This window comes from Corylus avellana, chromosome 2, assembly GCF_965113065.1.
Source record: "Corylus avellana chromosome 2, dhCorAvel1.hap1.2, whole genome shotgun sequence".
Lineage (NCBI taxonomy): Eukaryota > Viridiplantae > Streptophyta > Magnoliopsida > Fagales > Betulaceae > Corylus > Corylus avellana.
Window position 1 is genome coordinate 413,653 of NC_142491.1, and position 14,860 is coordinate 428,512.

Genomic DNA, 14,860 nt, shown 5'->3' on the forward strand with positions numbered 1-14,860 from the left:
TGAGACCACCGGCGACAGATCTACCGAAAGGAGCGAAATCCAAGCTAATCCACCTGACGTGGCAACTCGTGGAGTAAATACAGCAACGCGTGGACAGAACCTTCTAGTGGCTCGTGTGTGCACGTGGAAGCTTGGATGCTCTAGATCACTTTGGATCTGTACTTGGCGGCGTCTGATCTGTTGTCAGGGGAGGAGCGTGTAGCTTCGGCAAGGGCAGTGGAGGCGCGTGTACAAATCTGCAGTTTTTGCTGGTGGCGTGTGGATGCGCGTGCAATGCCAGAATCAGCTAAAATTGTACAGATCCACCAATCTAGGGCTGAGAGACCAGTTTTGGTGGTTATTTGGCTGAGAGGAGTCACGGTGGCAACGCGTAGTGGTGCGTGCAGGCACTGGTAGCGATGCGTGGAAGGCGGATGGCGGTGGATCTTCCTCAGATCTGTACCTCGCGAGCATGAATCATCTGGGATAAAATTTCCCATATGAGGCTGCGTTAAAGGCGTGGAAGAGATTTTCAGTGGCGGAGCGACTGGAAAAGAGAGGTCGCTAGAGAGAACGCCGAAAAACGTCAATGACATTTATTGGAGGCCACAAAAAAGTGGCTCTAATACCATATTAAATATATTGTTGAATATATTGGATAGCAGAAGGAGGAGAGAGACGAGATAGCAAAAGCATATAATATACTAGATTGTAATAAGTATGATATAATATATGATTACATCACTCTCTTTAGCCTTTTTTCCATTTCGATTCTCAAAAGGACAAAATATTCGGTGTGGTTGACTTTCACTTTGTAATTAGATTATGTGCCACCGAGTGATATTATTTCTTGCTCCATCTTTCCAAATAATGTTGATTCAGATGCTATTTTAATAATATTGCTTTTGAAACAGGGAACATGCGAGTCATTTGAATTATAGACTTAATAGTCCAATGTTTGAATTCACTTTAAACACTACTTCGTCTCAAAATTCTCTTTGTGCTCGTAAAATTTCATGTTAAATAAATCGGAGTTGGAAAAGACGTTGAAAAGATGGTGTGGCTCCATGATGATGACATTAGTGACATCATCATGGCGTCATTGGGCAGGGCCCATCTGACGCCCTCTCCTACTTTTAGAGCAGCAGCCCCGGTCAACATGGGGACCTCCCCCTTTTCCTCACAAAACCCAAAACATGATTATTGATTTTAATCATTTTATGGCGAAAGTGATTTAGTTCAATTTATCCCCCAAGAAATAATACATGTCCATTTTTCTTTGCTTGCATGCACTCTTCCAATGGATAGAATACATGTCCACTGATATCTCCATTATCAGATATAAATTACAGAAAGCATTTTACAACCCATACTTACTGTCAAGATCTTAAAGAACTTCATCATCAGGCATCCATGAAAGGGTTGTTTCAGCACTGTCAAGGCCTACATCCAAAAGAAAGTAATTGTAGATTATTAAAGAGTGTTAAGACTCCCAAATCAGCAAACAGGTAGTACCATAATAGTGCTATAAGATTTTTAAGAAAAAAAGAGAAAATGGAACTTACCACGTGAAACGTAAGTTGGCAGGCTGACATAAGTTGGACAAGAGCTTTTTGAAGAGATCATGTCATTGTGAATGCCAGATCCAACTGCACAGTCCCGTAGCTGTAATAACATCAAGTTTTAAGAATGTATGAAATCTTCTAAACAAATACGAACGTTTGAAACAAAAATTCTTTTTGACAGCAAGGATGTCCTGTTAACACACACAGATATTTGAACCATGCTAGACCTGAACTCTCTTGAAGCACCCATTGAGATAATACCGATCATCTAGTCTGTTGGTTTTTTTAGTGTGTCAAAAGTTGAATTAATTTGAGCTAGGTAAGGTAGATTTGGTCACAAAATTCCAATCAATCACATGCATAACCAGGAATAGCAAAGGTGATATAAATCAAGATGGTGGGCCATGACTATTTGAACTGAACCACATTAATTCTTCCTTGATCTAATTCAGTTCAACACAGGATCTAACTTTAGTATCATTTAAGAAGCTAACCTTGAAATCCTTATAGAAGCATAAATGAAGTTCCTGTACAGAGCCTTTTGAGCACACCAGTAATGGAGTTGCGTGGAAAGCATTCTCAATGGCAGAAACAATGCCTCCAAGAGGGTACTTTTCGGTATTGGAAGGAAGGTATCCAGCTTCATTCAGAACTTGCTGTGTAAGAAATACAACTAATGAATGGACTTAATTTATACAAATGGAGAACTTAAGCAGAGCAATTTCCACATACAATTGTCATAGAATTAAAAAGAAAAAATGGAGAAATTATTGGTTAGTAATTTAACAGTGAAGAGAGCCACAACATATTGGCAACATCATGGTGATCACGTCTTCAGTTGAGCCAAGACCTAGAATCAGGTGCCCATCAAGACACTTTGAAAATTAAAACTCTAATATAAGTAAAAAAATATAAATATAAATATAAAAAACATAAGGATTTGACCAAATCAGTGCTTGCATTATACCTCTTAACTCATAACAAAACCAGGAAAGTATCTTTGATTTAGTTGAGGATTGATGCAATCCACACTTTTCTACAGGCTGTTTAGGAAGGGCGAAAAAACAAAAAAGGCAACACTAAACTATATTTTTGCTTTTCCTAATATTATTTATTCTATGTGGACCAAGAAAAAAGGGGGCTCAGCAGGAAGAGGATTGTAAAATGAGAAACGCAGACAAAATACCACATCTCAAAGCCCACCTACTTCGCAATTTAGACAAAAAGAAACCTTATCTATGCCATTGTACCTAAATTTAACATGGAAATCAATAAGTTGAGTATACATAGGCCTTAAGCAATGATGAAAAGACCATTTTTTTACCCCACAAGGTGCCCCTTCTTTTTTAGGGTAAGGGGAAATCCTGGTAATTCAGCGCCATACCAGGATCTATGGGGCTGAAGTAATCCATGCCATACTCCCAAGAGAATCTTGAACAACCTTCTAATTCTATTGACAGATTAGCTCATTATATAGACGATTAAGGAACCCGCACCTATGACCATACAAGAGACTGCCTTGCTACTCTAACACATAAAGGGCTTGTTTGCCAATGGACCCAAAAAAGCCCCATACTATTCATCTCAAATTCAACTCCAACATTTTTACTTTTTACATCACATCAATCACATTTTACTACTATTCAAATAAATAAAATAAAATAAAAAATCACAACAAAACAAAAATTTTTCACTTTTCCATATCAAATATTCTTACTTTTTTCACACATCAATCAAATCTTTTTACAGTTCTAGGTCACTTTCTTTTTTCAAGCCAATGGCAAACAGCCCCAAAGGTCTTAATTCAGGTGCTAAAAGACTGAAATGCAACAAGCAGGAGCCTTGTAAATACTTTGACACACCAGAGCACCCAAAATGGCATCTAAATAAGAAATCAAATCTGAAAATTACTGGATAACATAAGTACGAAAGGAAAAAAGATAGCAGATACTATAGAGGAAATCATGAATGAGGTAAAGTTTACATGCTTCAACCCTTGTCACTTCTATGTGAGTCATGAAATAGACAGTCCAAGTCTTTCATGAGCTTTGGCCACTCTTTGCACACTTTGTTCAGTTCTACATTGGTTAATAAGTTGTTAACAAATAATAAGCTAAAGGCTATGGGTTGCTGCATAATTTGGTAGTTGATGGTGGATGCCACAATTTTTTTTTTTTTAAAACCTTTGTTCAAAGGCAGCAGACTACATGAATTGCCAGTTACAGAACATCAAAATCTTCCATGATTAGATCAAGATATCAAAGTGACCATTAATAGAAGATGCCTACTTGAATTCTCCATGAAGATATAAATGGCACTTTTGGTTTAATGTTTCCATGGTCTGAACAAGATATCCAATACTTTAGTGAGTTGCCTCTACTAGGTGCAGACCAAGTGATTGATTGGCAGAAAAGATATGGCTGACTGTGAAGGGTCAGGACAGGAGTCTTGGCTGTGCATCTTGTAGGCCAAGCAGCAGCCAGTGGCTTGGCCCAGACAGGGTGGTTACAGACCATTACTTGCTACCAGACATGGAATGTCGAGCAGCTTGGCCTATTTGCAAAACAACAGGCAGTCTTGGGCAAAGCAGTTTCCTTGGTTAGATCCAGAGATCCACGACCAGTTGTGTGCATGTGGCAGTCAATGTACAGGAAGAAAACTGTGCCATGTTACAGACTGGCATCCAGAAATTGGTTTATTGGCATACCACACAATATAGTAATATAGCGCAATCCTTTCAGATGATAATATGAGTAACTTGGTTAAAACACAGGGAACATTCATTCTCACTAACACAAGTTCCTTGTCCACTGTGTATTTCTTAGAGATAGTAGTCATCTCTCATTTTTAGAGGAGAAGCTTCACTTCTAATGTTCAGAACATCTCCAGTTAATGAAGTTGATGTTACTACTACTTATGTCACCACAGCTTGAACCTACTATGCAAAGTAGCCTATTCAACCCCCACAACCTTCCAAGTCACATAACTTTCTAGTGTTTCACATATCTCAAGGCCAGATGTAGCTTGTGTTAACAAATACTTTTATTGATAACTCTTGTGTCAATAAATATAAATGTTAACCGATTGAATTTGATTCCAATAGAGAGTAATCAATCAGTGCATATAACAGCTTTCAGGTGCATAGTTTCCACAAGATGCGTAAAATGTAATTAAGCAATTTTGATACTCAGCAAATGATTTTCTATCAAAATTTAATTCTTTCGTGAGAATGGATTAGTTTAAAAAGCATGGGGGGTTGATGTAAAACAGAAAACTTACTGTGACATTATATTTGAAATAGACATTGAGGACTGTTAAAAAATAACTGTATTCATCTCGGATTACTGGAAAGGAACACGTCCCATGTTTCTCTGGAAATAAAATGCAAAAGAGAATGAGAAGACGTCATCAAGATATTGAACCAAAATAATTGATTTGTTTCACAAAGAGATAAACCGTCACACTTGCAATTTAGGTAGCTTAACATAAGGAGCACATAGGCCAAATTTGGATATAATTATCAATGGTGAACACATAATATGAAACTTCATACACATGCAAAGGCCACTGCCAATACTCAAATGATCTTAATCAAGCCAATCTCTTTTGACCAACACTATTCCGAACGAAATATCGAATTTTTTCTTTTGTCATTTTTTGGCTTATCTTATCATTAAAACAACTTGAAAACAATTGTAAAAGTTAATGACTGGTAAAGTTACCTAGGAACAAAGAAAAAGAAATGGTTGTCATTATAAAGCAAATAAACATAACACAAACAACACATCATTACTAAAGATTAACAAGAAAACAACTTCCTTTTTTCCAACATCTCAGCTGTCATTTCTTGTAGTGAGGGATTTACTTAAAAAACTTTTATTTGCCTGTCTTAACAGCCAAAGAAAACCAAAAGGGCTTGAAAAAGGAGAATTTTAAACGTAAAAGTTTCAGAATCTAAGAATTTCAACAATTTCCTAGGACTAACAGAAAAGTAGGATTCATAACACTCTTCAGTGTTCATGAACAACCATTGCACATGTGCAACTTGTATAGAGCACAACTTCTACATCCTTTTAGAGATAACTCCCCCTTCTATAAAAATCCAAGAGAGGAAATACAATAAACTTTACAATTCAATTAAATCATGTAATTGAGCAGAGGTTGTAGATCATTACCCCACTGGCATTGTACATCACCCAGTTCAGTCATCATAGCACATAAAAAAGAAGAATTGTTAGTCAGTGTCATGGTAAGGTAAGATTTGCAAAGAACCAATTCAAACATATTATGAGCACCTCATGCGCCCAAAATGATCCTTTTCCACCATGGCAGTTTGATGATGAACCACAACTTAATGACGGCCAATACTTCTCCAGACCATCAAGCAATGTTGAGATCTACAAATTAAATGTATTTGTACAACTTATGGTTTGAAAAACAAAATATAAATTAGAAGCAACTGGTTACGATAGTATAAATTTACTACAAATCCTGAAAGTTAGAATACACGAGCCAAGGTTGGTGAGTACATTGACGCAGATAAATAAAAGGGGGAAAGGACAACCGGTAGGAGCACTAAGAGTTTTGAAAGCACACTAGCATCGGGTACAAAATGCATAATCCCTTTTAATCAATAGTTTATCTTTTGAGGAATGCTAGGCTTACCGGTTGAATCCCTTTTTATTTTCACAGACATTTTGTAGATTTTTTGATCTTCTCTCTAGAATGTCTCTCTCTCTCTCTCTAGACTCGGATGAATTTCAAAATTTGAATTTTTGAAAGCTTTTTTCTGCGATCGGTGGCGCGGCTGGTGCTGCGCGTTAGGGTTCGGCGTATGGAACGCAGATTCTCTTTTGAAGCCAAAACCTTCTGCCTTTCGGCAAAGGTTGGGTGTCCTAACCTTCGTCTGGAGGAGAGGAGAAAAGGTTTCGTGGGGTATATTTACGCGAGCATTCAGTGTTCGTCGTGGTTGGTGGAAACGGTGGAAGCGGCGATTCAGGTTCAGGTGAAGGAAGAAATCGCCAAATCTTACCGTGAGGGTGATAAGGCCACGATGGTCCACGGGGGAGGTAATAAGGCCGGAAGGTTCTTGGAGGTATCGGTGTTGGCTGAGGGTGGTCGTAAGGGAGTCATTTGGCTTCCGGAGGGACGTTTTGGGAGGGGCTGGAGGCGTTTCGCGGGAGAGCTTCGGCAATTGATGGCGGCACAGATCAAGTCGGATGGTACGGCGGAGTCGGGGGTTCCATCTTCGGCGGGGTTTTTAATGGATGGTCCTTCTTTGGGGGTCGATTCCGGGAGGTCTTTCGTGGATGTCCTTCGATCTTCTCCGGGCGTCGAGGCGAGAGCAGTTGAGTATCCGAGGTCTCTCGATTTGCTTCCGGGGTCGTCTTGTTGGGATTCGGAGTATGACGGTTTAGGGTTGCGTTCTGCCGTGGATTGCTCTGCGTTGGAGAGCTTGTCTTCTCCTCTGGCGGAGGCGGCTGGGTCAGTGAGTCTGAGGAAGAAGAAGAAGGGCAAGATCGGTATTAGTGGATTGTTGAGGCTTCTAGGGCAAATCCAACGTAAGTTGGACCGGGTCCGTGCAGGGGTTGTCTTGAAGCCCAATCGCAGGAGTAATAGGGTGCGTTTTTTGGGCCTATCAACCTCTGCTTTGGGTTGTGATTCCGGGTCGGTCTCTGAAGTGGTTTTGGGTCAAAATTTGGATCCGGTTCAGTACTTGGATCCGGATTTCTCAGATCCAGTCCATAACTCGTTCTCATTACCTTTGGAGTCTGCATCGGCTGGGATTCCTTTAGCCTCTGAAGAGTGTTTGGAGCCGTTGGCTAGGTCTTCCGGCGATGGGTCTTCCCCGGCAGTGTTCTCTCTCTCTCCGGTGCGAGTCTTGGGCGAGATTGTTGGGTCTGCCGGTGACGGGTCCTCTCAGGGGGCTTCTTTTTCCCTTTCTGCGGAGGCTTTACCGGCGAGCACGTTGCGCAGGGACTGGGAGGGTTTTCTTTCTTCGATGCCTGAAACCTGCCGGGGTGCGACTGTGTCTTCGGAGATTTCTGATTCGGCTCGTCTTTCTATTCTCAAGGAGGCCTTCGTTGTTCCTTGGGAGGTGGACTCTCCGGCGAGCTCTTGCAGGGATTGGGAGTTTCCTTTTTCGGGGGAGGAGGAGCTGGTTGTTCGTCCTTCTTCTCCGGAGAAAGGTTTGTTTCGTCGTGGGTTCTTGAGTCCGAGAGCCGTCTCTCCCGCTCCGGTGGTGTTGAAGGATTCTTTGTCTTCTAAGGGAAAGGACCCCGTTCTGGTTCCCTCTACGCCGGTGGAGGTTCAAGTTGGCTGTCCCCCTGCTACTACCTCCTTGTTCTCGTCGCAGGGATGCACTTCACTCTCGACTACTTCCCTTCTCGATGGGGCGGCTGAGATGGGGAGGAGTCTTAGCCGTCCTTTTCCTCGCATGACAGAGAGTGGTACTCCCATTTACTCCTCTATATCCTCGTCCCAACTGTTTTATACCCGGAGGGTGAAGGAAAAAGTCGCAAAGCAGCTGCATAAGAACAAGGACCTGCTTGCTGAGGTTGAAGTTTCTGCCCCTAAGGTTGAAGTTTCTGCTTCTAAGGTTAAGGGGTTGAGGGAGCTCAATAATCTGGATTGCTCCATCTCTCCGGTGAAGGGCCGGCGTCGGCAGGGTTTTTTGGGATCGAAAAATGCTTTTTCTTTTCCCCCTGAGGTGCACTAGGGTTCCACCTGAGATGCACTAGGGCTGCACTAGGGCTTTTCTTGGGGTTTGGTTGGGTCTCTTGTATTCCCCTTTGGATGGGTGTTTGGTTTGATTGGGTTTTTCTGGGTTTTTGATTGGTTTGTTTGGTTTTTTTCTGGGTTTTTCTGGGTGTTTGTTTGGGTTCCTTTGTATACATTATTGTGTACTTAGAGGCGCTTTGCGCTTTTTTTGATATATACTACATTACTTATCAAAAAAAAAAAAAGGAATGCTAGGCTTACAAACAAGATTTTACAAACAAACTTTTATAATATAATGTGGCACAACATGATTGGAAATGAGATAAATTCAACTTTTGAGAAACCCAATCATACTGTGTCACATCATGTTGTAAAAGTTTTTTTGTAAAATTTGTTTGTAAACCTAGCATTTTTCTTATCTTTTATACAAATAAGATACTACATTTAAGCATTGACTTCAACAAAAGGTGAACATTTTCCTTATTGAAATATAAATTAGTTGTTTAACTTACCTAATCAATTTCTACTTGCTTTTAGTTTGGTAAGGGCATTTTAGCCATTCATTATATGCCTTGAGGATTTCCCACATTTATATACAGTACTATCTTCCACACCTGCAGCAATTCCAAAAAAAAAGTTTTAACTGCTGAACTAAGAGTGCATGTCAAAAAGTACACACTTACTAGGGGAAAAAGAGAACCAGTACGAGGGTAGCTGAGTATAATTGGTACTTTAATTCTTAAACCATGATTTCACTATACTTTAGACCAAATTTGTGAAACTTAACTAGTTTAAGTTGTAACGGACGAGCTCGCACAAGGTTTTTCCTTGGCGAGCCGAGCTCGCTTTTGATACTCATCACGAGCTCGTAACGAGTGGAAATGAGCTGAACTCACACAAGCATTACTCGCCCGAGCTCGGCTCGTTTACAAGCCTAGCTACTGATAAGGACAACTTTGTTGCATCTTATCTTGGCATATCTTTTTTTAATATGTAATTGAAATATCATTAAAAGTGTAAAGCGTCTCAGGTACACTTATTTGATCCACCATAAAGCTCCGAGTGAGCTGCAACAACAGCATCATTTGGGCACGCAATCCAAAGGCATCATGTAAGGTCATATCCCTACACCACAGATCATGTCAGAATCAAACATTGAAGTCCTCTCCTACCTCAAATCTGGTATGACTTGAAAACTTTCCCCAACTCCTAATATTCTTCCATAACCCCACCCCATATGTGTTGAAGATGGAGACTATTCTCTCCTTGATTTTATAATGACTTTATTTACTCTTTTAATCTGAGTGTAATCTCCTAAAATTCGCTTCTCATATTTAAGCTTTGTATTCTCTCCTATTTAAACCTATGCAACCGTATGAAATAACATCATCGAATAGATTATTTTCTCTTAATCCCTTTTGTTCTTCTTTTCTACTTAATATCATAGCCAAAGATCATGAGTTTGAACCCTAACTCCACAATTCACCTCCTATTTCAATTAAATATCACATGTGTTGGGTTTCACCTATTAAGGGAAAGTTTGAGCACACAGGTGTGGGAAAGTGTTATAATATAAATTAAATATTAAATTCATCACTTCCTATCAAATTAAACTTTTGGGATAACTGGTAATTAATAGCCTAAAGCTTCTATTTTTGAGATCACCTATTGATGGATGTCAATAGATATTACTAGTCCTTTTATTTTGGGATTTATGAATTTTTTACACTTGTATTATGTATTCCAAAGGGTCATCCAGTACACAACCCAGGTACTTTTGATGTCCACTTCTTTTTTCTTTAATAGTTCTTACTTATCAAACTAATGATGATAAAACCTTTTGATAAGTAAATCCCCAATCAAGCCATATCCACCACAAGCACCTAGTGCCTTGGAGTATCCATTTAAGATATAACTACGTGCATTGGTGAAAAAATGGACATTGTCAACTAGTTGTATTGCACTAATTAGTCAGCCAATTCATCAGCAACAAGAACGTATTGCCCATTTTGACCATACACACCTACCTAATAACATTCTTCTGCGCGGAGCTACCTAAAGGTCTTCAGTAAGCCCCAAGCATATTCTTGTTGAATAACACACAAAGGAGTTGGGAATCAAAGAAACAAAAAATATACCTCCTTTTCATCAAAATTGGATCGGGTGCAACAGGCAGGCCAGGTCCCATCATTATAGTCAGGCCACAGTCCATCTGTTGCACAAGTATATGAAAGAGTTCAGTTTATTTCTCACAGTATCCTTAAGAGATTTGTGTACACAAGCTAAAGTTACAACTGCAAATTAGTTTGAAAAGGCATAAATAACGGGCTTAACTCACCTGGTAAATAAAGGACAAAGAAAAGGTTGTAACACTTCCTATACTCATGAAATTTGTCCCAAAAAAAGGGGTCCAAAAACACACTCATAATAGACCGCATTTTCCAAAACATAAAACAGGTTTTGAAAACAGTATTTTATGCAGACTATGCAACCTTTGAACTTCAATATAAAGAGATTACTGATTATAACTCATACTCACGGATTGTAAATTCAGTTGGAGCATTCAAGCTGAAAAGAAATACAAATTAAATACATTAGTATTCATTCCAAGTTTGACATGTAAGTTGCAATAAATAAGGAAAAAATTCACATGCCACAAGAAACAATATAAATATCAGAGGAAACATGCAAAAGCACCAAAATCATTGGGGGAAGCGAAGTGTGGCACAAACTAGGATGAAACCATCTTAAAATGTCAATATATAACTTCCCCTATTTTAGTTTCCGTCCCATTTGTTTTGGCAGATAAAAATAGACTCCACTGCAGTCTCAAGACCATAAAAAGTGATGGTAAACAAGAACCCAAAGAGCTAGATTGTAAACCCATATAATGTTTCATATTAGGATCCGTATTCATACGAATAAAATATTTCTATACAGGATATTTTAATAAAAAAGAAAATAAAGCATGTAATATAGAGAGATCTACTACACAGAAAGTGAGGAACTTCATTGAGGAACAATCATATCTTCTCATTCCTTCGACATAAGGTAGGCATTAAACCAAAAACAAAACAGCCTTACGAACTCCTACCACCCTTTTGCAAACATGCCTTTATCCTATATTTCTTAGGTTATCTCACAACTAAACAATGGAGCTGCCAGACAATCCACTTCAAAATTTACTACAATTAGATCAAAACACTAGACAATAACATCTAAAGGCAACAAAATACCAACAAAGAACGGCACCCGCCAAAATTTATATTGTGAGCTCTCAATTTTTCCACTTTTAACTGACTTTTAGACCCCAAACGAAAAGTAGAGACAAAGAAAAAAAAAAAGGTACCAAAAAATGCTAAAAAAAAATAACAGAAACAATTGGGTATAAACCAAATGATGGTAATCAAAGAAAACAATAAGTTAGATCACATGTGATTAATTTGACCAAGTGGGTGATGATAAAATTTGACACCAACCCAGATAATTTAGTGCTTCTAATTTTTCAAAACAATCAAAGAAAAGAGAAGAGAGTTAAAGTTACCCGCGGCAGCAGGCATTGGAGGAACAGCAATGGCGGGTTCGGCGACAGAATGTGCCGGGCCATTGCAACGCCAACGCGAAGTAATCGAACTCTCTCTGCCCATTCATAACCATAGGCATCGCGTTCGAACCCATTACACCAACAATCATTACAGCCAGCTGGATCGAGAGATGGAGGAGAAGCGTTTGAGCAGAGAGAGACAACGCCATTATGCCCACACCCACAGTCCTCCGATTTCAGTTACTTCCTGTTCTGGGTTTCCTGATGATGAGTTCTTTTATTCTTTAGTATCTTTAGATTCTGTACTAACAACACTTAAATGCCCAATGACTGTTCTCAACTTTTAAATTTTTTTATTATTATTTTAAAATTAAATAATGTTATTTGTCATTCTCTTTTCATTCTTCCATACAAATTTTTTTTTTTTTATGAATAAATATAAAATTTGTCTTTATGATTGGCTTAATTTACAAATCACTCCATGTGATTTAAAAAATAATTTATAGGTCCCTAGGGTAGGCCAAAATAACATTTTACTCCCTAAGCTCATTTTCTGTTAAATGACTTAATGAAAACCGTTATATTGCCACATCACACCCAATAAAAATAAGACACGTTTTATTTTTTATTTATGCTTTTAAAAAATGACAAATAAGTTTTTCTACATCATTTTGAGACTCCAGCACATACACTATGTCAAATTAAATAAACTTAATCCCTCTATCCCCACCTTACGTCTTCATCCTTATATCCCATAGTGCGTCGATAATCTTCCTCATCGATTCACTTTCTTGAGTTGAAATCGCGCGCCAGAGAACTGCCGGAAACATCACGACGGTAAGCTGCCTCACTTTCGAGTGAAAATAAAAAATGGTTAAATACCAAATATCCCCTGGGGTTTGGTAACTTTATTTTTACCCCCTGTGATTTCATTTTTATCACAGGACTCTCCTAAAGTTTTGATAAAAGACCAAGTTAGTCCATCCGTTAGTTAACCGTTAGGACTGACACGGGGACCAATCAAATGTTGACACGTGACACCTATTTAATTTTTTAAAATTTTTTTTGTTTTTTTTTTTAAAAAAAAAAAAAGGAAAAAAAAAAGCCAATTTTTTTTCCTTTTTAAAAATTTTTAAAAAAATAAAATAGGTGCCACGTGTCAACATCTGATTGGTTCACGTGTCAGTCATAATGGTCAACTAACGAATTGACTAACTTTGTCCTTTGTCAAAACCCTAGGGGGTCCTGTGATAAAAATGAAACCCCATGAGAGTATTTGGTATTTAACCCAATAAAAAACCTCCAAAGCAAGGTGGCTTACCGTCGTGACATTTCCGGCGATTTCAGTCATACTACGAAACCCAATAGCTCATCTGGAGATGGATGCAAGAATCGTTGGGGAAGATGAAGACGACGGCAGCACATGGGATATTGAGGGATTATGTTTATTTAATTTGGCCTGGAGTATGTGTTTGAGCCTTAAAATGACATGGAAAAGCTTATTTGTCATTTTTAAAAAGCATAAATAAAAAAGAACACGTGTCTTATTTTTATTGGGTGTCACGTGGCAATGTAACGGTTTCCGTTAAGTCACCGTTAAGTCATTTAACGGAAAATAAGTTCAAAAAATAAAATGTTATTTTGGCCTACCCTAGGGACCTATAAATTATTTTTTAAACCATATAGAGTAATTTGTAAATTAGGCAAATCATAGAGACCAATTTTACATTTATCTATTTTTTAAAAAAATGAATGATTAGATTTGTAATAAGATTCACACGTCTACCATGTGAGCCTTACAATTCCAATATCTAATTTTTTTTTTTTTAATAAAAAAATTATAAAAAATTATTGGTATCAATAATTTGTCATTATTTTATTCATTTCATCTTACAAATCAGCCATAGATTTGTGGACTTATATGAATCTCACATAAGTTAAGAGCGAACCTTACAAATCTAATGATTTATCTATTAATTTTGAAAGAAAATAGGATAAAAACATTAGCAAATTATTAATACCAATCATTTATCTTCTCCCAATGCATCAATTAGGGGACGAAATAGAAGAATAAGAAGAAAACACAAGAAACTACGAAGACAAAATGGAATGAATCACCTGCTAAGATGATTTAAGGGTCCATTTGGTATTGTGGTTTCAATAAATACGATTTTAAAAATTGCGTTTTTTAAAATCGCAATGACGTTTGGTAAAACATGACAAATGTTTTACTTTTTGCGATATATTTTAAAAATACAAATTATTCTTGCGAAATCGCATTCTTAAGCGCATCATAAAGTCAATTGGGATGCTGCAATTGCCAAAATCAAAAAGAATATGGGGATGAGGGCAATAGTTATAGATAGTAAAGAGAAGTGTTGGCATCAATGTACTCTACAAAGCCATACATATCTGACCTTAGGGGCCGGACTATCATTTTTACTTTAAGTGGCAAAATTTTAAAACAAAAACAAATTTTGGGGGGCACAAATTAATTTTTAAGAGTATATTTTATAAAAAATATATATAATTTTTTAAATAATTTATTTTTTTTGGGATCACCTTATGGCTTGGGAGCTCCGGTTCTGCCCCTGTCGGACCTATCAGTAGTAGCGGAGGTGTTCGCCACTTGGAAGGTTGTGAAATTTTAGAGGGGTTTCAAAATATTTGGTTTGAGGGAGATAAGATAGGAAATCCGAATTAGATAATGCTATGCGAAAAGAAAGAGAGTTGTTGGAATCAGTATTGGACATTTGATAAAGAGATGCAAAAAAATGTATGAACAATTTTCAGTAGTGCATACAAAAAGAGAAGCCAATGAAGTAGGCCACATATTAACAAAGGTGGCTATCCATTAAATCTTTAAAACAAATTTGGATGGAAAACTTTCTTTAAATCATTTATGATATTGTAATTGACCCAAAAAAAAAAAAAAAAAAAAACTCCGCTTTCAAGCATATAAGCACAATTATCCTCAATTATTCCCTATTCGCATATACGAATACGGATAGTAAACCGCACGCACGTGTCCATATATATATATATATATATA

At 37.9% G+C, this 14,860-nt stretch overlaps 1 protein-coding gene across 1 annotated transcript; it reads right to left on the bottom strand.

Annotated features, from left to right (window-relative positions):
• Positions 1 to 1,280: 1,280 nt before the first annotated feature.
• Positions 1,281 to 12,090, bottom strand: RNS2 (ribonuclease 2). Its single transcript, XM_059578269.2, has 9 exons — positions 11,809 to 12,090; positions 10,804 to 10,832; positions 10,403 to 10,476; positions 5,840 to 5,941; positions 5,720 to 5,723; positions 4,824 to 4,915; positions 2,039 to 2,200; positions 1,545 to 1,644; positions 1,281 to 1,422 (listed from the first exon to the last, which is right to left on the bottom strand). The coding sequence occupies exons 1-9, from the start codon at positions 12,015 to 12,017 to the stop codon at positions 1,367 to 1,369; spliced, it is 828 nt and encodes a 275-aa protein (XP_059434252.2). The 5' UTR covers positions 12,018 to 12,090; the 3' UTR covers positions 1,281 to 1,366.
• Positions 12,091 to 14,860: the final 2,770 nt, after the last annotated feature.

Excerpts from the sequence above, each read along its gene's own strand:
- RNS2 (XM_059578269.2), bottom strand. The coding sequence starts at position 12,017 with ATGGCGTTGTCTCTCTCTGCTCAAACGCTTCTCCTCCATCTCTCGATC. Across the intron at positions 10,477-10,803 it reads TCCAACTGAATTTACAATCC|ATGGACTGTGGCCTGACTAT; the intron begins GTGAGTATGAGT and ends CTTGTGCAACAG. Across the intron at positions 5,942-10,402 it reads CCAATTTTGATGAAAAGGAG|ATCTCAACATTGCTTGATGG; the intron begins GTATATTTTTTG and ends TTTAATTTGTAG.